The 27,776-nt window shown below is 32.2% G+C and overlaps 1 protein-coding gene across 1 annotated transcript; it reads right to left on the reverse strand.

The window, feature by feature from the left end:
- Positions 1–6,189: 6,189 nt before the first annotated feature.
- On the reverse strand, positions 6,190–11,119 carry LOC128185132 (uncharacterized). Its single transcript, XM_052854806.1, has 3 exons — positions 11,107–11,119; positions 10,213–10,380; positions 6,190–7,559 (listed from the first exon to the last, which is right to left on the reverse strand). The coding sequence occupies exons 1-3, from the start codon at positions 11,117–11,119 to the stop codon at positions 6,880–6,882; spliced, it is 861 nt and encodes a 286-aa protein (XP_052710766.1). The 3' UTR covers positions 6,190–6,879.
- Between the last annotated feature and the right edge of the window lie 16,657 nt (positions 11,120–27,776).

Raw genomic sequence — 27,776 nt, forward strand, 5'->3', positions numbered from 1 at the left:
AGGGGCCAGACAGACAGTCTCCCTATTGGGACATTAATATAAAAACCGCTGATAAGTTATTTTGTTTTATCAGTTCTCTTGTTTTACCTTTTAAATTATCAAGCATTCATTCAATGGCACAATCTGCCATTTATTTAACAAGAGGCCCATACGCCACATCAATCACCTGAGGAACAATAGGTATGATCAAATTAGCTTTATGTGGTCAAAATACAAACTATCTGGACATTGTAGTATAATACATGTGGATCCTGTGTAAATAAAATCCATTTTTCCCCTGGATATTCTTATATTTATCATCATTAGTCTTTTATCTAACAGAATGATTTTATAGTCATATCACATTTTGAGCACTGCAGTTCTCATAAAGATCCAAAACAATTGTTCACTAACGGGATATAAAACCTTCATTAAACTCTGAACCACTTGTGACGTCCATAAACCAAAGGCTACACAATTTGAAGGAATTAGTTTTTATTTACATTAATTTTTTTTCCTTTGAAAAATTGGATCCCCAATGTGGCCCCATCCTACTCTTCAAGATTTTGATTTGAACACATTTAAATATACATTTTCTAAGGTTGCTTTCACTTAAGTTACAGCTTGTCTCTGCAAATGGTTTTCAGAGAAAGATTTTTAAAGATTTTCCCCTATATGTTCCTATATAAAGTTCTGCCCCCCACTCCATGTTGTGATCCCATCTTATCCCCAGGGGTCATGATTTGAATTAAATTGAATCTACCCTATCTTGGATACTAAGATACAAGTTTCAGCTCTTATAGCCAACCGGTTTCTGAGAAGAAATTTCTAAAGATTTACTCTATATTTTCCTATAAATTCGCCCCCCCCCCCCCCATTGTGGCTCGACCCTACCCCGGGGTCTGATTTATCACAACTTTGAATCTTTACTACCTGAGAATGCTTCCAACAAGTTTCAGCTTTCTGAGAGGAATTTTCAGATTTGTTCTATAAAAAATATCTTATGTAAAAATTCGACCCACATTGTTGCACCTCTCTACCCTCGGGGATCATGCTTTTCACAAATTTGAATCTACACTATCTGAAAATCCTTCCACAAAAGTTTCAGCTTTTATGCCACAAAAGTTTCAGATTTTATGGTCTATTTGTTTTTGAGGAGAAGATTTTTAATGATTTATTCTATATATTTCTATGTGTAGAAGTTCGACCCCCCCCCCCCCCCCATTGTGGCTTAACCATACCTCAGGGTATCATGATATTCACAATTTTGAATTTAAACTGCCTAAGGATGCTAGTGTCACCGTGTGAGAAACACTTATTTAGAGTGACATACTGTTTTTTTAATTGATAATAATTAGTTCTTATTAGACCTTCACCGCCGGACATTAAGATGTCACCTGTTATTGAACTTATTATATTGTCACCGTATGAGAAACACTTATTTAGAGTGACATACTGTTTCTTTAATTGAGTGCTAATTAGTTATTATTAGACCTTCACCGCCGGACATTAAGATGTCACCTGTTATTGAACTAATCATATATCTTGAGTAATCCACTGTATGTGTCAAGAGACTCTATTTATTTACACCTGTATGTATGTTTTACCTATAAATTAGTCGTTATCCACAACGATCGTCAGTTGGAGACTGGACCTTGTATTGTCCATGCCGACTGCATAGATCGTGTAGAAACGACAAGTTTGGATCGTTGATAAATTGTTATTCGACATACCGACTTGTGAATTTCTACCGGTCATACTAGCACACAAGTTTCAGTTTTTTTGGTTGATTAGTTTCTGAGAAGAAGATTTTCAAAGATTTACGCTAAATATTTCCATGTAAAAAATCCTCTCATTGTTGCCCCCACCCTTCCCTCCGGAAATCACGATTATCACAACTACATCAGGATGCTTCCACACAAGTTTCAGCTTTTCTGGCCAATTGGTTTTTGTGAAGAAGATTTTGAAAGATTTCTATTTATTTTTTTTTAATTCAATAATTCCTAATTATCTCCCCTTGAAAATGCTGATAAGCTGAAAATTATTATGCACATACCACACTTCAGTATTTTGGCAAGTCAAGTTTTAATTTTAATTATTATTAACTGCCTACAGTTATGATTGTTTTGTTTTAATTACACGAAAATAAAAAAAAAATTGTTAACTCTTTTAATATTTGAAATTCTTGATTACATTATTAAACAAAGATTAAGTATTAAATAATAAAAAATCAAAGGAAGATAACCGCATAAACTGTCACACCCTATCCACCCACCCACTACCCAAATTTTTGCCAAAGGCTTTCATGATATCTATAATTTTGATAGACAGCTTCATTCATTCTCTTATCTAAATATGTACTCATTTCGTTCATTAACATTTAAGAGCTGAATAAAGTAACTATTTTTTTAACATAATATACAGCCCACCTACAACCATTATTTGGATTAATGTAAAACTATATAACTATTTTCACCCTGCCCTTGAGAATAAACCACTCCCAAGGGAGCATGAAAATTACAAAAATTGGCTTCTTTTTTTGTATATTTGGCCCAGTCTATGACACCCCATTGTTAAACATGAAGAACCATAAATTTCGTGATCTCGATTCCTTTACCATAGAGATGCTTCAAACTATCAATTGCTCTTGTAGTTTTTATAAAGAAGATAAAATGTAAAATTGTTAACGCAGAACGTACGACGGACGACGCACACCGCAGGTCGACGGACGAAGACCAATTGCAATAAAGGTGACATAAAAATATTACAATAATATACACAGGTATATATGTTAACTATTTATAAGAATCTTTTTAATGAATACCACTTTAAACTAGTTTTTAGGCAATTACTCATTCTTGGCTTGAAGCAGCAGACAACATTTTCATGTATATATGAAAAACAATAAAAAAAAATGATAATTTGTTTCCTTTTTTTAAAACATCACTGTAAAAGTATAAGCAATCTATACTTTATGTATTATTCTTCCTTTTTACAATGACAACTTTCAGATATATTTAGAATGTTATGTGTTGAAACCTTACGAAAAAGGTTTGGTTGAACATGATAATGCTGAATTATAGAATTATATCACCTTCTTAATAATTTATTGACAATGTTTGTCATACACCATATTCAGGGCTATTTAGTGCATATTTTTTCAGGCACGTAGCACCAGATGGGGGGCAAGAAAGCCACTAAGATTTGACCCCCCTCCCCTTGTTTGGGAGGATGCAGTGAAGTTAAGAGAAAGGATCCTAGTCTATCCCCCTCCCCGGATTATGATATTAATGTCATGATAATAATTTGCTTGTCAAAGTTTCTGCCTTTATCAATACCAATTTGGTCCAAATTTTATGGCAATTAGATTATCTCAATACTGGTATAGAATATAATAACATATTTGGACTAAAAATATCGTGTTTCGATAATTAAGGATAACGTACCTTAGCTGGTATAAAGTAAATTTCGGAGGCCGTATAAACGTAAGATGCACAGCTCAAACTAAAATGTCCCATTGATTTACAAAACGAAAGTTCACCTTTTGGGAATTTCCAAAAGCGTGTTTATGTGAAACGAAACTACAATCAATAATGGGCGCGCTCTAGGTATACAACAGTGTACACCGGTGTAACATTTTGTATTTTTTTTTTATTAAATACACTTAAATAATATAGTACTATGTATAGGGAAGCTGAGAATAATTTGGAGTATATTGTGATAAAAAATTATATCATCAAGTATTCTTCACTGCATAATATTTCAAACATAATTATCAGCGATTGCGCGATCAATTATTTAAATATTCATTGTTGAACAGTATTAAACTGTACATTATAAAATCAATTACTAGTTTTTTTCAACGATAAAGGCAAAGGAAAGTGTATATACATGTATATGTTGCATTAAATCACATTTGAAATGTTTTGGCTTTCATGCAAAAGGCAGCTACTATGTGATTTCTAATCCGTTAAATAACACGCTTCTCCACTGCACTTGATTTACAAAATATGTTTACGTTGTACACCTTTTTGGAAAATCAAGCGCGCCCAAACATTGACCTAAAGGTAAAAAAAAACGTTAATTGTCAAAAAGCTGAAATGGTGTGATTTATTTTTATAATTATCATCTTATTCATGAACAAGAAGCATGCTCAATTCAATATGGTTGATGAACGATTTTAAATAAACCTGATAATGATTTTAGCCCTAGATTTGCATTGTGTCGATAATGCAACCCCACTACGACGCAATTGGTTAAGAATTGATATATTCCAAATGATATATCATTGCAAAGAGAGAATGTACAAAGAAACTACAACTGTTTTAAGTGAGATATTAATATTCCATTGAAATATTAATGTAATGAATACCATAGACGAAAAAAAACTACAAAAAATATTGAAAATTAAGTGGGTTTTTCTAAACATTCTACAGGTATTTTACTTCCTATACGAAAAGGTATTTCTTACAGGTATTTCATTCAGATCGGTAATTTTCCTACAAAAACTAACATTTCCAATCTGATTTTTAAATTCTAAGGGAGATAGTTTAAATCCTAAAATCCTACAGGATTTTAAATTCTTACAGAATATTCTTTTGGTAAACGATCTATATGACTTATATGAGTACTGGAAATTTGCTTGGGGAAAACTATTTTCTTGCAGAAATGAATTATTTTGAAAAAGATCGCAGGACAAAAGAGAAGCATAAAAAGTAATAAAATATCAGGTGGCTGTACTCTCCATCTGAATTGTTGTGACAAAATAACTGGAATTCTGGACATTGAAGCTGAGTAAATGCTATTAAAGAAAATTGAAATTATCCTTTCTTCATTGTCTTTTTTTTGCAATAATATATAAGTATTTGGCAGCTGTTCAGTTACATGACCTATTAGTATTCCAAATAACAAGAGAATCGCTTTTAAAAATAAAGGGTTTCTTGCTATTTTCTATCGTCCATATACTGTATCTAATTTTTTCGAATTTACATTTTGAAGTTTATCATATTGCTCTTGCAGTTTTATTGATAATATTAAAAGTTGACTAAAACAACATTTTCTCAGTAAAATGGTATACTTCTGCATGGTCTGTGGCCTAGATTTCCTTCAGGACCGGTCTGCCACTAAAAATCTTAGATATTTTGATAGGTATGTTTAAAGAAACAAATTATGATAGAATTTATTTAGGGTCATCCCGGCCCTGGGGTCGAATTTTGCAATATCAAAATACAAAAATTTCGGAAACTGATTTCTATCAAAGTACATGTAAAAGCAATCAACAGGAACTACACTTTAGTGAGGGCACGCTTTGTTTGAGGACGAGTCAGAATCATTCTCTCTGTGTAACTCGAGACAGGTGCCACGTTAAAAAAAAATCATGCCGAACAAAAACTGTTGTGTTTGCCTTTCTGAAACAGCAAAAGGAAATTGTACAATTGTGAAAGAAGTAGTGCAAAGTAGATGCAGTTCGTTCTTTGCAAAGAATGTGTGCATTGATGACATTTTATGCAAAAAGTAAGGCAGGACGGTTTATAGATTACACGAAAATTGGGATGGGTCAGTTAGAGTGTTCCGTCACCTTGTCAACCTGGTATCAAGTACGCCTCCTTATACAAAGGATGCAGCTGGTAATACGGAAAAGAGTTCAGTTGAATGTACAGTGAATGTTGATAGTGTTCAATTGCTTTCTACATCTACAAACATCATTCTTCCTGTTGGAAAAACTAAGAGGCGACGTGTATTATTTGTCGCAAAGAGTCAAAGTCAAAGGGTTTGCGACCTTTGAAATCGCGTCACGCAAGAATTTCAATAGTTGCAAATACATATATGTTCTTGGTTATAAATAAATACATATTAAGAGCATGTATCGTGTTTTAGAAAGTAAACTGAAAATAACATTTAAAGATATTTTCATTTAAAGATAATAAAGTGAAAAAAGCGTCCATAACTCATACACGTGTTCCTTTATCCGCATTTTAATAGTTCTCCTAAATTACAAAAACCTGGTATTTAATTATTTCAAAGAATACCATGTGACATACGTGGATATATTTGACGACAATATTTGAAATTTCATTAATGACTTCTCATTTTCGACACAAGCCAGTAGAAAAATAAAGTAGTTTCTATATATCTTCGGTACTGGTCATAAGTACAAATAAATTATATTCTTTGTAACTGTTTTTATTGAAATGAATATAATCACAAATATATAATACAAAATCTGTGGTTCGAAATTGTTAAACGTATAATAGTCTTTTACATGTTGGAAAGTTAAAGGTAATGCATCCTTGGGTTTTACAATATCGATTCGTTAAAATGGTTCTTTCACTTCAGTGAACAAAGAGCATTTTCATAATTAGCATAAAACTGCTTTTAAAATATGTCACTGATAAAAACATACAAACTTAAAGCAATATTGACAGTGAACAAATCATAAGAAAAATGTTACCAACTAATATACCTTTTTCCATATTCGTTCATTTATTCCTGTTATCTTATCTGTTTTAATAATTAATTATAATTTCCTTGTTCCTTGATGCAAGATTTCATGTAGGAAAGGGATCATTACCATATGTTGTATTTATTTAATGCATATATTGGATTCCCAGACAAATCTGTAGACTTTTGAACTCTGGGTAACCGACATTGCATGTGATCCTTTTTTTTTCTCTACCACGATATTTCCTTTTCAATAAACAATAATAAACCAAACTTCAGCTGAAGCTGTCCTTTTTGTTCTTAGAGTCATATCGTGTATTTTAAAGAAACGTATCTGAACTCAGAACGATATTTTCTTAACATAGTTTTTTTTCTTAAAGAAACAATTCACTTAAAAGCTTGTGTTCTTGTCTTGATGTTTGTGTCTTTTTATTGTACTCCCTAAATCATAACTGAATATCATCCTGTCACATCAATATACGAATGAGTCTCCTGCTTGCTCTCTATTTCTATATTTGCTTGAACGAAAACAGGCTGAAGATAGTCTGCTTTGTTTGTGTCTAGACATGTACTCGGTGATACATACGATATGCTTGTTTCAGCATTTAAATCATCGTTTTCCGTAACATTGATTGGGTTCTTTTTACATTTCGGAAGGTTGTGATCTCCGAACTCCATTGCTGTTTCTGTAGAAGCTGGAATTGGCATCAACTCCACAGACTCATCGATCTCATGATACACAGGGTCCATTGGTTGATATACGTGCTTTGATTGTTTAGAGGAGGTTATATTCAAATATTTCTTACTGTGGTCATTTGGAGATCGTTTGAAGGTTTCATCACATGTTTGATTTTCAATACTTTTATGTTGATGTAAAATATTCCTTTTTGATGGTTTTGACTTTCTACTTGTCTGTATCACTATAATAATGAGAAGCATAAAAATAACAGCCCCTGCTCCGGCTAGTATATAATTCGTATTTATTTCATTTTTCTGGAAAGGCGTTTCTTTACTGAAAAATTGTTTTTTTGTATTGGTTTCTGAAAGTAGAGAGGTTATGGTTGTTGGAGCCAGACCTTGGGGGTTTTCTTCCGCAATCCGGCTTATTATTTCAGGTGTACGTGGACTATTAACACGCTCTGCAAGAAGAGATTAAAAAAAAACATCGATGATTATGATATCATTATTTATTGTTGTTATAGTATTTGTTTTGTTTTTTTACTATATCTTATTTTTAAAAATTGGGTTGATATTGTTTTAGGAGGATTAGATTTTTGGGGGGTTTTTTCATAGAATTAATTTTTTTTATCAAAATAAGTTATTAATAAACTTTTAAACTTCAATAGAGATGCGCAATATTGGCAAACTATTTTTATATATATCACATATTTTTCTGTAGTTTCCATAATATTCGTGGGTATCAGTTTTGGTTGATTTAGTGACAATTATATTTTCAATTCGTGACCAATAATATTATTAATAGAAAACGTTTGTAGAAATTATTATAATTATTGCACTTCATTGAATATATATTTTGGTGGATCAAGTCTGCGACGAAATCTACACAAAATTGTATTTAAAAAAATTTATAATAAATAAAGTAATTGTTACATAACTGTACGTGTAACTATTTGGCAATATTTCACAAGTTTTAACTTTCAAAATATTATTTTCTAAACTATTTTTATTAATCATATCATGCAAAGTACAAAAAAGAGTGTTTACTACATGATTTTGATTGAATAACACATGTACCTTGTATTCTAGTCACTGTTTCAAATTTCAGTTTTGGGTCGAAATTGCAACAAACAAGGTAAAGTGTACAATACACATATAAGTATATATAATGATGTATATCAAAAAGGTGAATAACAGTAAAGATGAAGAACGTTGTTTACTCAAGATCTGAGTTCTCGGATTGTTTTAATTGTCAATGGTAAAATTTGTTCTTAACACAAAAAGTATTATTGGATTGAATTAAAATTGACATAACATTCGATATATTTACTATATTATGGAAATAGGTTTTATTAAGATTTTATTTGTTAGTAAAAATAATTTTGCATATTTTTTTTTCGGTTTTATCTCACTTTTTCATTGAGAAAAACGTATGGCACACACATAAAATATTGAAAAATGCTTAAAAACGATAAAAGACACCTTTTTCTCAAAACTTTTATCATTGACCTCATATAGATTTTATGCCAGCAGAATAAACTCACTTAACTAGTTTACTACGATAAATGTTATAGTAGTATCATCATTCAACCTTTGGTCAAATCAAAGTACTGAAGCACTGAAAGCCTGCAGGTTCTTTTGGTGTGTCTTTATGCATATTGTGTAGTATAGACTGAATATTCTCATTCTCTCTCTCTCTCTCTCTCTCTCTCTCTCTCTCTCTCATGCGTTTAATGTCAGCAAAGCGTCAGAGAGCGACCAAATTTTGTAAATGGCTATAAACAAAAAATATGTCTTTTTAGTAGAAGTTAAAAAGTTCAACAGTTGCTGCCTTGAATTTTGCAACAAGCATTATATATTCAATCCTCATTTCTTCATCGCGCTGCAAAGTAGTTCATGGAAATTCATGCGCATTGTATGTGTCCAAAATGCATAGTAATGTTTTAAAAACACGTTATTAATAAGAAAACTAAAAAAGATAGACAATTCATTCGAAATTTAAAAAAAGATACAAAATGCCAACACTTTTGACAAAACATCGCTCTTTGTGTAACTATTTGGTATAGCGGAAGCTTTACCTTGACGCTGTTTGGTTTTTTGTTTACTTTTGAAGTTGTGCAATTTATAGTAACATTGGCGATTTGCCTGCCTATAGCCAGGACTCTGCTTTCAGCAGAGCCCAGCTAAAAACTGATAAAGGAAATTCAGACTGAAATATTTATAAATACTGCCAATGAAATTTTAATGCTTTGTATATATTTAGTGCCACTGCCACTTATTTTATGTATCTCATTTTTATTACAGTAAAGCAATTTGTATTATATTTACAATCAAGAAAATCTCAACACATGTAACATTTTAGAGACTTTTCTTGAATTTACAAATATATGTTTTAGCCATTAACTTATTTCACGAGAAATTTGTAATTTTCTGAAAGTTTTGCATATATGAGTAGTACAAAAAAAACCGAAACCCATCACAAATGTTTTCAAATTGGTTTTAATAAGATGCGCCGTACTGTCTCTTTCAGCACATTATTTGGACGACTCTAGTCATGATTGATTTCATTTTCACATTATATTATAATGACTTACATATAAAACGACCAAAATTGGTAAACAGTGCAGCGGCCTTCAACTTGATAGATAACAAATATTCATGTTAATTTATTGTTAACGTTATTATCAATGCACGTTTGTAGACATTGCAAACAATGTCAGCAATGTAGCCTATCATATTAGGAAAATGACAAGTTTTTCAGCTTCTATGTAAAGCAGACTATTCATTTGCACTTCTAAGCGTTTTCTTATTTTTGATGATTTCCTTTGATGCGCGTGTATGCTTACCGTCATTTTCTCATGCATTGCTTATATACACGTTACCTGGGTTATTACATTTTCTTTGCGGGGGTAATCATTTGTGAGCTTGTTCATAGTAACTCTAGTTTACTTTGTAAATATCACAATTATCATAGTTTTGATTACTCGTGATATTTTTATCAACTTGAAGTAAATAGGTGGCGTGTATCTCTAGAAAAGTTTGGCTTATTTTTCTACATCTATCTTTTTTTCAATATAAATTGGTCCCTCATACTTTTAGTTTTCTTTACTTTACCTGACACCGTCAGCTGAACAGTGTTTTTGATTATAAGATGACATCCACTGATATGATTGCAGTATTCGGCCGTGCACTTTGGAGAACACCAGCCGCCACATCTGGGACCAAACCTTCCTGGAGGGCAGGATTCATTGCAGAATGGGCCAAAATATCCCGCTGTACATTCTGCATAAATCAAAAATTAAGTTTTGTCCATGAATTGCGATATTAATAAGTATATCTTACATTCCCTTGCGCTGTTTGTCGCATATATGTGGTGTATACTAAATCTTGTTAAGTTTATAAAATCAAATGCTTCCAGCCAAAGCTTTTTTTAATACAAACCCTTGCTTAGGTTTTGATTGATATCTAAAAAAGAAAATTATGAAAACTTTATTATGTTAAATTTTACATTTTACATCACGTTTACTTGCAATCGAGAATCCTGAATACCGTATTCATAAAGCCTATTGAGATTGTGTTTCTACAAATAAACTTACAGATCATATGCCTCCAAAGAATTTATTATTTTTAAACTAGTTAACATCCCTATTCAATATTTCTAACTTCCGATCCTAATGTGTGTTAAGTAAAAAGTATTTATAAAATATCAACAGCCATTTATCTGTCGAGTCAAATCAAACAAACGAGCATTTGTTCATTTGTTACCTTGTGCAACAATTTTTTGTGAACAAACTTGTCTAATCAACTTAAATCTTGAATGTTTCTTGTCATAAATATGTATAACAGTTAGGTGTTAATGTCTTTTAAATACTGTAGTGTTTGTAATTTACATTACGTATTCTAAGAGAGATAACTCTATGCTATCCCCTACTGTGTTATGTTGGGTTATTGCCCCTGCATTATGTGTGACGTGGTTTCCGGTTTTAATAAAGGTCTTCAATGACGAACCTGTTTTATTCATGGCCTAAATCTGGTTAAGTCCGTGTGTGTAGCATATAAGGACGCTACAAATACTGCATTCTAACCATCTTCCCTAGTCAAGGATGACGATCCAGGGTGTTTCTCTATTCACTCTTGGCAGATTTAGTAGCTTTAACCAATGACCGATAAGTCGATAAAAAGGGTTATTCCTTACAGCCAATGTAGGGATTGTGAATGAAGAAACGCCGTTGATCGTCACTCTTGGCTAGCGAAGGTTTATAATTTTCTATACTCTGTCCCAAGCTTTTTTTGCTTCCACCACTTTTTGCTTGACATTTTGATAATCATTAATACCTTTGTGCTCAAACTACGTTCATCCACTAATTTAAAACATGTTTTGAAACGCCCCCTCTACCGCTTAAGGTTTCAATACACATCTAAAAATAGAAAGTTTACGGGGATTTTGCTTTGCATTAGCCATTAATAAACCCGTATGATAACGTTGAAAAATTGCGCGAGGTATCCCGAGTACTTCCGAATGGAGAAAATATGTAAACATTTCCTATTATAAATCTCCGTGCGAAATTTGTTTTCGTTCCCGTGAACTTTTATGAGTGAAAAATGATAATTGTTCAATGAAGATATCTTGGATATATTCCCTTTTATCGATTTCAACTGTATTTCTTTCTCAGGTATGTGTATTCTTATTAAAAATCATCATAAAGTGATGGAAGCAATAACTTGGGACAGACTATAACAAGATGCACATCGTACAATATATTCTATTGCCAAATGTGAGAATGAGTGCATATCACAGCGTTGCGACATTAATTAGGGGAAAATTCAGTTCCTGTTTTTCAAGGACTCTCAAAATCAAATTCCAAAAAATACTTATGATATACTTAAAACATCTATATTTATAATGGTGTGAATTGTTCTTTGCTTCATTAAACTCGTTGAAATTGTATTTATATGTATATTTGATCGGCAAGTCTTGTGATTTTATACATTTTGTTGAATTGCGCGAATTTGATTTATAGATATGTTATTCCCATGTATATCAAAATACCAAGAATGTACAAGAACATTTAAACGTACTACTTCTATATGGTGTACTTTACACGATAAAATCGTTTTTTATCATACATGAGCAAAGAAAATCGAGAGCGCCGAACTCTGTAATAATTCCTGATACTATACAACTTGTTAATAAAACTTTGTATTAGAATCAGCGAATGAAGATTCTCTCGATTTAACGCATTTTATGTGTATACCTCGCTTTAGACATGTATGGTGAATCTACAGCTTAATACGGACACCCTAAATAAAGGTTTTTTTCAATACAAAGTGCATTAAATAACATACCCATTGGACTTGTTTTTTCCCTCAGATGATTTGCATCCCCGACGTTTGATCCAAAATATAAACCAATAATTTTATAACCGGACATACATACGGGATTCAGTTAAATGATTTTGCATTGCATCACGATTTCAAAACATGCATCCGCCTCCAGTATATCACATGGTTCGAGTAACTGTAAGCTTTTCCGGGTTTCTAAACTAAATTTTTATCATATAATTATGATTCTATTATTATTTTAAAATAAAAATAAATTGTTAAAGAAAGATCAAATGGTGAATTTTAAAAAGTACATGTAGATCATTTTTTATAATATATGGTTATATTTGGCGATTTTTACCTGTTGAACAATCGTAGTTTTGCCATTTACATTCCTCTTACGAAAATCTACATACCTCAGTTGAAAAGAATTGAACATGTAGTTTTTAAGAAAAAGTTAAAAATTTTATTGTTATTGAACGGCAACGGACGACTACGGACTGATACCAAATGCAACAGGTTACCAGAGTGCCCTAGGTAACATACAAAGTAACACAGTCAGAGAAGAGATACATTTAAAATCAAATCAAACTGTACAGAATATCAAAAACAAGAATCTGACGCTGCAAATTGCCTCAAGTGGACATGAAATTACTGCACAAAATTACAAGTCTATCTGGTATATACACTTGGTACTTTTTAAAGAAAATACAATGTGCTTATTGTGGTGTATATATATGTTTTATTTAAAGACCAAATGCAGCTCAGTGATCGGACCACAGAGTACTTATCAACAAGTGGATCGCATGCTTGATATCCAAAGGATAGAACAGTCGTTGGTGGAAGCAATACACACTATAGTGCAAAGAAGATATTTTTATGGTATTGAAAAAGGGCTGGATAAATCAGCATATTCAAATGTAAAAGGAATCATGAATGTTTAAAAGACCATGAGAAGCAATTAAGTGGATCAGAGCATATGCTTCACCACGTAATAGCAATGATCAAAGCCAAGTCACAAAAAAGACAGATGAATCGTGAGTCACCCGTGAAACATTCTTCTTTTCTTCGTAAGGATGTAGCGCAGAAGTACATGTACGATATGATGCACATCTCATCTGTTCTCATTTGTGGAACTTCTAATTTCAAGAAAACCAAAGAACAGAATTTTATTTCTTTTGCTCACTTTTCTAAAGTCCTTGCTAATACGCCATACATGTACGAAATTTCTCTGTATGTGTACATTTTGGTCAGTGACATTAAAATATGGAGCTACAACAATCTCTTGAAAATTATTAAAAACCATGGGCGTCATGAAAGAAACACTGCACAGGTAGCAAGTACCGAAAGGGTGTCAAAGAAGCTCAATGGACAATACACTCGCTTCTCACCGCTGCGAGTTTGAACCACGCGATAGATATTAATTGTATGTAAAAGGGTATGTTTGTCGCCCACTTACATGTAGCTACATGTAGATACGTGGGTGTTGATTAGGTACTACAGCTTTCTTCAAAATCTATGATCTCTTCGCGCTAACATTCTTGCCAACAATATTATAGAGAATAATGACAACATGTATTTACCAATGTTTGTCAAAACTAGTTATATTGATAAACACATTGGGATCATCGAAAGTTGGCACAGTAAAATACACAGTGGATATAAACACAGGGACCAAGCCCGTTTTAACATTAATTTCAATGTGACTATAAATAAAGAAAGGGGTCGAACTCTGACCCAGATAAAAAAAAAAACTAGCAGCTCGCATCAACAGCCTAATAAATAAATAATTTTCATAATATTTGCAATATGCAGAAATATTATGTCTGAGATACTTCATGCCAAATTTCAAGTTGATATGTCTTTAAATAGCAGATATATAGGTCAATATTCTCTCGAAGTCGCCAGTTTATTTTTACTTGGACATTTACCGGTCCAGGGTTCCCGATTGGTTTATGCCTATGATAACAACAGCATTTCTACAAGTGGAGAAGGATTTGCACAATTGTTTTAAAAATCTCACATCAAACCCACGCTAATTACATCCTAAAACTCTGCAAAAATTCCTGAAAAACTCTCCAAATTGGACTTTCATTCTGCAAACACATCAACTTCTGACCAGGCCGGCCCTTGTGATAGCTAATGTTAAACTCAATTTCATTAGTTAATTTTCCCGATCGTCTAATCAGAATCAGTCTTTCTCGAAGACATCAAAATGTCCGGCCTTTTCAAAAGTCGATGTAGTTGCAGAATAAAAGTCCACTTTAGAGAGTATATAAGGAATTATATATTAGATCGAAGTTTGAGGATGTAAGTATCGTGAGTTTGACGGAAGATTTTAAAAATTAAAAAAATGTGTAAAGACTTCTCCACTTGTCGAAACGCTGTTGTTGAAATAGGCAAAAACCAATCGGGAGCCCTGGACCGGTAAATGTCCGAGTAAAAATAAACTGTCGACTTCGAGAGAATGATGACGTATATCTGGGCTATTTCAAGACCTATAAACTTGAAATTCGGCATGAATGTATCTCAGACATTACTTTTCTTAAAACGTTATGCATATTGCGAATGTTCGAAAAATTATTGATTCATTAGGCCGTTGAAGCGAGTTGGTGGTTTTTTTTAATCTAATGCAGAGTTCGACCCCTTTCTTTATTTATGGTTACATTGAAATTTATGTCAAAACGGGCTTGGCGATATTTATCCGATATTTATGTTTCAGTCAAAAATGAGGATATTAAATGGTGGAACTTTCGGAGACAGTTTTGAAAAATGGACGCGGTTCACACCAAGCGGCTTAAGTGTGGTGGACTTCATCTATAATCATGTTCTGTATGTTTGAGTTGACAACTTTGATCCAACCCTGTCGGACTGTTGCTATTTATTACACTTGGCAAATAATTTCCAGCATAATTTTCAAATGTTACAAATGTTTGACCTCACTTTATTTCATCTGCGGATTCTGCTTTTAAATGTCAAAAGGCGATTTTATAGGCTGACAAAAACAAATTATGGACTCTTTAAAAATGAGCATCTAGGTGACTCTTAAATTACTTTGGATAATGCATCAACAAATTTAATGACATACTATTTAATGCAGCTTTTAAATATCTTACTCAATGCACAATTAAAAAACAAAAATGTCCCTTACCAAAATACAAGGCCTCTGGCAAACAGTTGCTGCAAATTTGCGGAGAGTTTGCTGCAAATTTGCGACAAACAGTTGCCGCAAATTTGTGGCAAGTTCAGAATTCGTATTCAAATTAGCTTCTGGCAAACTGTTTGCAGCAAAGTTGCGGAAAGTTCAGAATTCCTGTGGGAAACTGTTTGCCGCAAATTTGCTGCAAGTTTAGCTATTGATCGACCAATCAGCACGCGCGTAGCTTAACATTAAAACAAAAGTAAAAGTAGAAACAAACTTTGAACAGCATACCTAAAATTCTTAATAGTCTAGTCCTAATTTCTAAAAAGAACTTTAGAAATACGATTTAACGCCAAATAATCATTATTTGGTCCAGCATGGTTTTTTTTCATAATTAAAGTATGCTGAGTCTGAAAAAATATGCTGGCCTTTATGAAAATGGCGTTAAGTAGGTCAAAATGGCGATTCAAAATGGCGGAGAGCCAATCTTCAAATTTTTCTCTGAAAGTCTCTTCAATGGAAAAAATAATGACAGACACTAATGATTTGATCCAAAATAGTATTTTATCATATCCAATGTGTGCTGAGTCTTACAATTTATGCTGGTTTTCCACAAATGTGGTTAATTAGGTCAAAGTGGCGATATAAAATGGTGGATAATAAAATTTTGCTAATTCGGGAATGGACATAATGCGTGAGACAAACAATGAATATTCAGTCCAGTTAAGTTTTCAATCATAACTTAGATGTGGATAATCAGGAATAATATGCCATTTTCAAGAAAATGTCGTGAATTATCTTTTAAAAAATGGCGATTCATCACGGTGGACATCCAGATTTTATATTTTTCCCCCTTTAGTTTGTTAAATGGTGAAAAGGCGAAACAAAAAATCATAGTTTTTAATAAATTTTCAAATCATAAATAAGACGTGCTAAGTCGGATGATTCATGCTGGTTTCCACTAATGCGATGCTTTTCATGTCAAAATGGCCGACAGCCAGATTTCATATTTTTTTTCTCTAACGTTTCTTAAAACAAGTTTAATTTGGTCCAGCAAAGGTTCTCAGTATAACTAAGACATGCTGAATCTATCTTAAGAAATATGCTAGCTATGACGGAAATTCCGTAAAATTGGTGAAAATAGCGATTTAAAATGGCCTACTGACAGATTTCATCACTTTAAATCTATGTAAGTTTTTTTAACAAGAAACAAAGCATTAAAACAATTATAGTCCGGTCCAACAAAAAGTTTTTATTCATAATTAGGGTATCTGAGTTTGACGATATATGCTTACTTTTACAAAAATGGCGTTATTTAAGTCAAAATGACGTTTCAAAATAGCCGACAACCTGAATTCATAATTCCCTTTTAAAGCCGTTTACAGGGATGACACGTGTAAGTATTACATTATACAAATATACACATGAAAAATTAGATTGGAACACTATAACGAAGAAAAAGAACAGTTCCATATTTTACTGAAAATTGTTAATTTTTTCCGTTTTGTCTTATTAAGGCGTAAACCCGTATCTTATTTAAACACTTTGTGTTCTTGCTTTTTAAAATCCGTCTTGTTCCTAAACCTTTCTTGGTTTTTTAAAATTATACTTTATGTACCGATTTCTTCGACCTGCAAGTTCGTGAAATACAACAAATGCTTACAAAGCAAAGTTTGAGAGAGGAGAAATATTTCTGCACAATAAAACTGGTGTTTTTATGCTTTAAAGACATCGATGTTATAAGCTACTATGATAACAGAGATACAATCAGGAACTTGGGAACAATGTACGACATGACGAACTATTCTAGTATATGTCTGTCTCCTCCTTTAATACCTTTCCAGCAAATAAATCTAACTAATATATCATCATATACACTCGAAAAGCTCATGATTCAAAATGAGCCAAGATCAATATATCGTCCAGCTTTATATATAGTAATAAGTATGCGCAACATGTTAAGAATTTTACTCGTTTTAACATTACTAGGGACCATTTATATATTGTATAAGGAATAAAGCTGTCTATGTCTTCGTTAAAGATAAAAGAACCTCTTGTAAAATTGTTAACATGTGTTTGGCAAAATGTGTTGAGGAAAATATAGCAATGCGTGTCCATATTCAGAGGAAAAGTTGAGGCTTTTTTGTGCTAGACCATGCCAGTGTTAATTTGCAACATTTCCTCACAACTAAGTTTGCTGATGGATGTATGAACCTCTTTTAAGCCGATAAACATCCCTGTTAATGTTGATGAAGAGAAAATGTTCATCTTTTATAGAACTTTGGAAAGGGGAATTAATTGACCAGGAAATCAAAGAGTTCGAGAAGTTCTTTAGTTATATGGATAACCAAGACACATTGCCTACTGACGGGGTTTAGTTTGCTTTCTTCCTAAAAATCAAAGCCACGGAATATGTCCCAACTTAGGATTTGCCTTTCGTTGCTTTTGAAACAAACACACACCAAGTTAATGATAGAGAGACAGGCATAAATAAGCATGTCCATATTACCATGCCCCGTCGAGATGGGATGAAAAAACATTAAGTGATGGTTGTTTGCTGCTGAAACTGATTGGGGGGGGGGGGTCATTTTGTCTCTATGTAATGAAACATCATGCGATTAAAGTTGATCTTATATTCGTATAATTATAGAAATTTTAATTGAGACTATCTTAGAATAAAACTTAAATCTGAAAATATTAGTCAGATTTATTTTTTCTCTATACAAAATTATAAAAGCAATCCATTAAACTTGACAGTCTTAAAGTTGTGCTGAATGTGTAAAACTGTATAAGTCTTATTTCTTGTAAAGCTTTGGCAAGCTCAGGAAGTAAACAAAACAGAGAAAAAAGAAGAAAAGTTTGTGGTAAACTTCTGGCAAATTTTTAAGAGCTTGTCACAACTGGCGAAGAAGCTTCAAACATAATTGGGTGTCTGGTAAACTTCTGACAAAATAAAAGAGGTTTACCAGAAGTTTGCTACTACTGGCAAAGATCGGCAAACAGGTTGTTAAGGTTTCTGGTAAACTAATCAGATTGCCGAAAATTTGCGGCAAATGCTAAGGGATGTAAACAATCAAACAGTAAAAAAAGGGTTTTGTTTCCGTAAATCTCCGACAAGCAGAGAGGCTCTCTTGCTTGTCGGAGATATACGGAGACAGCCGAGCGTCTGGTTGAACGATACTAGAGTTCGATATCAATAGTGATTGGATCCATACAATTTTTAGAACTGCTTCGATTACTTATACATAGTTTGAAAGCTATCTTAAAATTTCACACAACATGATTCATATGGGGTTTCTAGACATTCTGGCGGAAAAGTCTAAAATTCATATTATAAAAAAGTGCGTAATTCAAATACAGATTAGAAACTAATTGTCATGCAAGATAAGTTGGTTTTAAAATAAATGATAATCGATAAAATCAACTCCCGTCGGTACTTCAGTACTTTGATTAATAATGATATGGTTTTCATTCTTATGTTTTTGAACTACAACATATATACATAACATTTGAACATTGCTCCAAGTGAAAGAGTACCAATTAATGTCCTTCAGCTATGCCTATTGTTACTTCTTGCTTTAATACTTTTAAAATTAAAGTAGATTTGAATATCTCTGTAGAGTTTTCTTTTAGCTAAACTGTCTCTTAACCATTCTGCTATCTTTTAGTGACAATGGATCTAGGTACTTAACCTATATACTAGGTACTTAATAATGAAACTTATTTTCTCCTATAATGTTACATTTACCATTTTTTTAAATGTTAATTGTGTGTAAAATAAAAGTAAGATAACTAACCTTTCACATATAATTATTGCTAATTGTCCAATTTTTTTAACAAATGTATCTGGTCACCATAACACATTATACACTCTGAAAAATATATTGAATCCATAACCGAACTTACAATCTTTATAATCTTGCCAAACCAACTTAACGATAACTTTTAAGGGTTTAAACTTATTGAAATGCAAAACAAAATATAAAAAATAAGCTCTACTGAGAACTCGTTTATTAAAAAATAAAAAGTTTAAAAAAAACTGTAATACAAAAATTGAGACATTTAAAACACCCTTAAAACAGTGGTCAGAGCGTAATTCGCGATGGTTACGTGCTCCACCGCAAATAATTCGGTCATAGAACTGGATTATAAATCTTTCTAGCAAAGATTTTATCTTTTATCTATCAAGTCTGACGTGAAACACATATATGTTGGCATTTGATAATATGTTATCTCTTTACAAAATATCTAGTATACGTCAATTCACCGAGAGAAAAAATTTTAAACCTTAAAACCAAAAACATCAATTTCAATATACAGCTTGGTATTTATCAAATCTTTCCAGTTTTCTTTGAGAAAAAAATATAATTTTTTTCTAAAGCATTGCCATATGATCACGTTCTACGTTAGCTCACCTGGGATTTGGTTTACTATGTATTTCTGTTAAATTATTATACATTGTAATTATATTATCAATCTAGAAAAAGAATTAGATACTAGTACATATATGGTCCTAAATCAACCAAGTTTATAGTCTTTTGAACAATTTTTCATCAAAATTGAAAATAACAAGAATAATAATTGTCCGAGTCGTCAGATCCTCATTAGCAAACGGAAATACGCCAAAGAGAAAGTGTAAATTTAAATTATTACTTTTTATAACTATACATATTATGGCAAATTTATAAACTGATAAAACCTATTTTGCATGCATGCCCTTTTTAAAAGAAACGTTGTTGCAGCTACACTTACATGTATATGTTATTCCGGGTCTGGTGTTCATTTATTAGCATTTGTAACATTTAATAACATTATTGTTTTGCTGTGTAAATTTTACAAATACAGAACACGCTGTATGTGTTTCTTTCCGTTCTTCCCATTTTATGTGATATTATGAGTTACAACAAAACACTTTCATTACATTAATTATACTAAATAAAAAGCCTCTGCAGAATCAAAATTGTTTAATGTTCCAGCAAAAGATGATTTGAACAGGTTTTTCTATGTGGTAAAGATGAGCTAAATATCTTAACGGTATCTTTCCCATGTCATGTTTTATCGTTGAAGATATTTTCAAGTATTTAATAAGCTTGCATCGAAGTTCAAAGTCATTTCAAAGTGGAATTTTGAAAGAAATGGAGTGGGTAAAGAATTTATTATTTCTGTGTTTTATCCATAGAATTTACGGCAAAGAAAATATGTCATTTTCAACATCGAAAACCAGTGATCAATTTTCTGGGACAACGTCTCTTCGAGTCTCGAATGTTCTCAGGGACGTTCTAAATCAAGAAAGTCTTGTGCGGCTCTCAATGGTGCAAAAAATTCAAAATTTGGCGATGGACTCCATAGATCACAAAAGTAAGGTGGAATCATTGATGAAGAGTCTCAAAGGTTTGACATCAGAAATGAAAAGTTTAAAGACGAAGAACGAACAGCAAGAAGAAAGAATCGCTGCTCAAGAAGACAGAAATTTGAAACTAAATGAACATGTTCATCAACTTCTGCAACATCAGGACGGGGAACGAAATAGGAGCCTTTTATTGAAACAGGATGCCATTGAAATGTTTGAGGAAAATAATGCATTTCAAGCATTATGGAACAATACGAACGAAACATTCAAGCGGTTGAAAAAAGTGGAAGATAGTGTGCAAAATGTATCGTATGCTTTCAATGAAAGATGTAAGTCTGTGTTACATTCATGTCATAAGCTCCCTTCAATACAAGATACCCGTATGCATGTTTAAAAGGAAATCAATTCCGAATATTTTTGTTTTAATTAATTTTTTTTCATATTACATTTTAATTCAGTTTTGATCAGAATAACAATTAGATTGTAATTTTGTTATCATTTTTTTAGACTGACTAATTATCTCAAGATATTTTTTATAAGAAAGTTGGCTTATAAGAAAGCAGTGCATTTGGTAAAGGATATAAAGAGAAAATATTTCACACAAAATGATTTTGAAATCAAGCACATTCTGATAAGATAATAATTTATATGAATGAGTTATTCAATGCGTATTTCCTAATTTAAGGATGCTCTGTTTGTGACTATAGTATTAGTTTGTTCAAAATGGATATTATTCAATTTTTTTCATAAATCAACGAGTACTCAACATTTTACGCTCGACAAGCCCTCAATTATTCACTAAAGGGTTAATAGTTTGAATTATTATCGTGATCATATGGTTCTTCTGACATTAAGGCCAGTTCAAACCATAATGTTAATTTATTTTTAAAAATCTGTATCTTTTGTCTGTATTCTGTTTATAGTCAATTTCATACATGAATTTCTTTTTTAATTAAAGAACTGTAAATATACGGCATTTTTTGCAAGAATAGCCAAAGGCATCCACAACTTCAGCTAGAATTTATCTCTCAGAGTTAAATTGAAATCTCTTTTTAAAAAATCAATTGTTTTGAAAATCTACACTTCACATGTTTCAGGCAATAAGAGAATAATATACTTCACTGCCGGCACTATCAAGTTCACATTGTTCAAAGACGGGGAGATCATCATTTTTCCACATGTCATTTCAAACGTTGGCGGAGGCTACAATGCTTCCAACGGAATATTTACTGCTCCACGTAGCGGCGTGTATGTGTTCACGTTCTTTTTAGCGATTGCAGCTGGACGTGAAATTAAAGGAAACCTGGTTGTAAATGGATCACCTAAAGTTGGAACATTTTTTAAAAACAGGAGTTTTATATCTTCCTCTGTTGGTAACTCCGCTGTTATCCCGTTAGTTCATGGTGACACTGTCGGGGTGGAGTATTTGTTAGATTCAGTCTTTTATCCGCATAGTGGTCTTCCAGTTTCTTCTACATTTTCCGGATTTTCTTTGCAATGAAACTTTTAACGCGAGTTGGAATGTGTGGGACTATTATTACTCAATCTTAATGTTGCAATAACAAAGAAAGTGATTGGGGGAAAAGAAAATTTTTCGTATATACAATTTTAATTTTTAGTCAACTCATTTATCAATCGACGCTTTTTTTCAAAAGATTATTGTATAAATGTAAAACATGTATGTGACTCTATGATTCTATCATAAGGTCCACCACTATATCATAAGGCCTCCAGTCTATTTTATGAAAGTCGACTTGGGGTTATATGGAGTGTTATGATATTTAATTTGTTTAGATCCTCGAGATCTTTGTTCCAACATGCCACACCTGGCGGGTGCCCTAGCCAAGGTGTTTCCGGAATGTCTCCTCCTCTACATTGGAAGTAGCCCGTGTCCCAGTCTGTATAAAAGAGGAGGCAGAAAGACAGCTTCCAGATGACTACTCTTTTATTAATTTGATATGACATTTTAACAATTAATATCAATATTAATAACAATGATATTTATCAACATTATTATTTATTAAAAAAAAGCTCTCAAAATAAAATATTAGTTGAACCCTCTGAATCTATTAACTTTACTTTTGAGAATCCGTGTTTCCCGCACCCCCATTTTATACGCACGGAAACTGCGCTACAACATTCTCCTCCTAATAAGTAAATGCGATCAAGTGCATACTAATGATCTGACGCACTGCGGTCAGTAGTAGCATTTTATTTAGATTTCTGACACGGTGTCGACAGGCTCATCACTGGACTTGATATCACATTTCTCCATGAACCTAAATAAACATACGTTATCTATTTAACGCATGTACTTTAACCAATTTCTATAGAATTTCCGTTATGATAACTCTACTAATAATTATATAATACGGTAATCTGTGTCATGAAGGCGCATAGGGTCGGTGCTTATCCCCGGTTTTCCGTGGTGCTAAGCGGATGAGAGTCGTTGGACTTCCCCTAGATGGGACACCAGTCTAGCGCAGGTTTACCTCCACCGTATGCCGGTACCTAATTTCAGCTATGTGGACTGAGTAGATAAAGGGCCTTGTTTAAGTGCACTACACACATCAAGTGACCGAAAGTACGGTAATAATCGTACCATATTCAATTTTACAGATAAATATATTCGATTCCTTCTTTACATATTGCCTTAAATTTGCTTAAATTTTTTATTATTTTGATTTTAGATATAAAAAGTTATATCTGAATTGATTAAATATATAACTGAATTAAATCCCATCCGAATATTCATATAATCACAAAATAATGTTGATTGTTGTTAAATGTTGTTTTGTGTCATGTCAAGAATCTTCATTCTGCTCAGAGGGGGTTTCAAATTTGGACTTAAAAGGCATATGTTTTATATTAGCCAATAAATACATTTCTTATGCAAATTGGTCTCAGTTAAAAAGGTTATTACGTTAACTGTAACAAGAAAGATCATCGAAAAAAATAAATTAGAAATGACACTGCAACATCTGTCGAGCATGACGATACTTTGATACACGACCCTCAGATGATGCAAAAAAACAGCAATATATATATATATATATGCATCAAATGTTACATTATGATAATTATTGTACGTAGTGTCACGTAATATCGACCTTTATACATGCACAATACGGTATGACATTGGAATTTTTATAGTCAGGTCTGACTTTTACTTTAAAGTGGTATGGGACACCGCCATATTGGAACGAAATTCCTAGCAAAAATAACAATAAAATCCAGTATTATTTCATAATTTGTTTCTTTCTCATTACAGCGTAGCGCAATGGATTAGAGCGTTAACTAAAAATCTGAATAAGTCATGAGTTCAAATCTTGCAGGGATTTGATGATTTTGACCTTTCAGAAAAAAAATTTGTTAAACATATTTTTTGTTAAATACACTGTATTGTCAAATTAGGAAATTCGAAAACGGTGAATGTATTTTGTTTTATCAACGTAAATGCCGTCACATATTACCTTAATGTTGTTTGTTTTCGCAAGTCCATGACATTCATAGCATGAATCTACTTTATTAACATGTGCTACATTAAAGGGTTTTTTTTTTCAGAGAATTAAAATCTATCTATAACAATTTTGTTAAAGATGGTTTTAAATTCTCTGAATTAAAAACTTTAATGTAACATATTAGTGATGTACTAATTTCAATATTATTTCGTAATTTGGATATTATTGGTCAACCTGCATGTGCATCATCAATAGAGTTATAGTTTTTCATTTACCTGGGCAACTGTCATCACCACGAGAGTTCATAATTAATAAAGTAATAAAATTCAATGATGTCACAAATATCTGGTGTGCAACATGTTTAATTACTATTCATTTAAACAATATGATCGATACCTTTAAAACAATATGAATCATCAACGAAGCATTTTTTTTAAAATTTACATATCTCTTTTATCAAATCAATGAATTGTTCGTAAAGAGTAAGTAAAATAACTAAATTATTGTTAGTGTACCTCAGAAGGTTAAATAAAAGAAATAACCAAGTCGTTTGAAATAGTAATTTTGACATCATTAGGGTCTTCCGTTTCCATTATTAGGGCTTTTCGACTTTCGGTCGAAAAGACCTATTATTTTCGTTCTGTTTTATTAGGGCTTTTCGACTTTCGGTCGAAAAGACCTATTGTTTTTGTGTTTTTTTTATTAGGGCTTTTCGACTTCGGTCGAAAAGACCTATTGTTTTTGTTCTGTTTTATTATTATTATACTCGACAGTTTTTTGTCAGCGATTTTATGAAAACTAGAAGACACGATGACACAATAATGCATGGGTCTTATAGCAACTATATCAATCTATGAAATGTAAGGTTTTGGATTTCTGGTTCCGGTACTTCCGGGAGTTACAAGGAGAATTAAAAAAATCATATTAAACAAAAAATTTTGTTAACTTTTTGAGTTAGAGCAATCAAATTTTAGAATTAGATGCATCGTAGCTAGATGTACAAATTTCTAAGCGTATACATTTTTCTATCTCTTACCGTTTTTGAGATATAAAGCCTTAAATTTTAGAAAAGGGGAGATGAAAACCAAAAAAAATTTAAATGACCATTAAAAGTTTATATGACGCCTGAATATTATTTAAATAGACGTAATCAACATATATTCCAAGTTCCATTAAAAAATGTTGACTTCTTCCGGTTTTATTGGTCGATGAAAGTCGTGTATGGGAGTTTCAATGTTAAACAAAAATCACGCGTCATTCGTTTTCTCAAAAAGTTTCCAATTAAATATTACAATATTTTATCAGTATATTGACACAAACATTCCGCAGACCGGAAAAAGTTTTGGGTACACATTTAAAAAAAGTAAGGGGTCTACAGGGGCCAACGTGCAAAACAGCCCTTTTACTGTAACTTTTTTTATTTTTCATCCGATTTTTAAAAAATTTTCTGCTTAGAGTTCAGAGAACAGAGTGCAAATAAAAAAATATGGTGCAAGGGCCACTTTTTGATTCCTTAAAGGGGTTTTGAAGGCCCAAAGATCACATCTTGTTTAAATTTCAAAATTTTTTTTGGAGGAGTTATCTCGCTTTGCTCCAAGAATGTAAAACATAAATACTCTTGGCATACCAAGTTTTGCGTCCCAGGAATGAATACTTACTTTGAAATGATTTTCTGAAAATATTCTTCTGAAAATAGAAGTGTAGCTACTTGTTAAATTCTGGAGTTATCTTTCTTTTCACACTGCAGTACTCATAAACTCTTATCTAAGCAACTGGTTATACCGAGGCGTTTAGAAAATTTGGAAATAGATTAGAGATAGATTTAGAAATAGAGATAGAAATAGATTTTCTCGACAGAATTTCCGTCAGCGATTTTTGAAAACGGAAAGGATTTCAGAAAAAACTATACAATAGTCTTATAGCATTTTTAAATGTCACCAGTATGTAAGGTTTTGGACTTCTGGTTCCGGTACTTCCGGTTTACACAAGCAAAATACTAGAAATTAAATAAATCAATATATTGTTTTCATTTTCAAAGGAAATTCGTTGTAATTTAAGAGTTAGATCAATCATGTCGAGTTGTTTAAAAAGTAAAGCGGCGGCGAGTTTCTATCTCTTATCAGTTTTGAGATTTTAGGCCTCAAACTTGAGAAAAGGGGGGATGAAAAAACAAAATATTACGAAAAGCTTAGGAATGTTATAAGACGTTTAGATATTGTTCAAATAGAAGTAATTAAGGTATATTTCAAGTTTCATTGAAAAGTATTGAGTACTTCCGGTTTTATGAGCCGATAAAAATTGTCAATGGGAGTTTCCATGTTAAATTGAATTCACGCATGTAACGTTTTCTCAAACAGTTTTCAAGCAAATATTTTTATATTTTGTATTTGCAATAAGGGACCTAATGCGCAGACCGGAAAAGGTCTTGGGAAAAAATTTTTAAAAAATAAGGGATCTGTACAGGCCAATATTAAAAACGGTCCTTTTGCTGTTACTTTTTTATTGTTCATCCGATTTTCAAAATCTTTTCGGTTTATAGTTCAGAATAAAGAGTACAATTTCAAAAATATAGTCCAAGGGGCCACTTTTGGAGTCCTTATAAGGGTTTTAAGGGCCTGAAAATGATAACTTTATCACAATTTAAAAAAAATTAAATTTCAAGAGTTATCTCGCTTTGCTTAATGAATGATTGGCATTAGAGCTATTGGCCTACCAAAAGTCTTGAATCATAGTTGAGTTCTTCCTTACATATGAATTTTTAGAACTTTTCTTTGAGAAACAAACGATGTAGTTGGAAATAAAATTCTGGAGTTGTCTTTCTTTGGGCATTTTATTTCTTAAATGTTAACGTCTGGGTATATATTCCTGATATTTCGTCTCATTTTATAATTTACAGATTTTGAGAAAAAATATTCAAAATTCAAACAAGGGATTTAAAGGGATGTCGAAAAGCCCTTTTTTTTTGTTGGAGACAAAAACAGGTCTAGTTATTATTATTCTTCTCGACAAAGTTTCGTCAGTGATTTTTTGAAAACGGAACCAAATAATAAAAATTTAATGTTAGATTCTTTTAGCAATTGTTTATTTCTCCCGTATGTCCCTTTTTAGACTTCCGGTCTATAAACTTCCGGATTACACATGCAAAAAACTAAATATTAAATGGACCTATGGATCTATTTTATTTTATTTTATTATACACTAAGAAATGTTGGATTTAGATACTTCATAGTATGATATACAAAATCGTAAGCGACAACTTTTTTCTATCTCTTGCTGTGTTCGAGATATTAGACTTCAAACTATGAAAAAAGGAGGGATGAAAAGAGCAAAAATTGAAATAACCACCAAAAAATTTTCAATTGAGGAATGGAAATTGTTAAAACTGTCATAATTATCATATATT

This window comes from Crassostrea angulata, chromosome 5 (assembly GCF_025612915.1).
Source record: "Crassostrea angulata isolate pt1a10 chromosome 5, ASM2561291v2, whole genome shotgun sequence".
Lineage (NCBI taxonomy): Eukaryota > Metazoa > Mollusca > Bivalvia > Ostreida > Ostreidae > Magallana > Magallana angulata.

What these genes read in the sequence shown, in the direction of transcription:
- LOC128185132 (XM_052854806.1), bottom strand. An exon ending in TGTTCAGCTGACGGTGTCAG is followed by an intron (nt 7,560 to 10,212) that starts GTAAAGTAAAGA and finishes CTCTTCTTGCAG; the next exon opens with AGCGTGTTAATAGTCCACGT.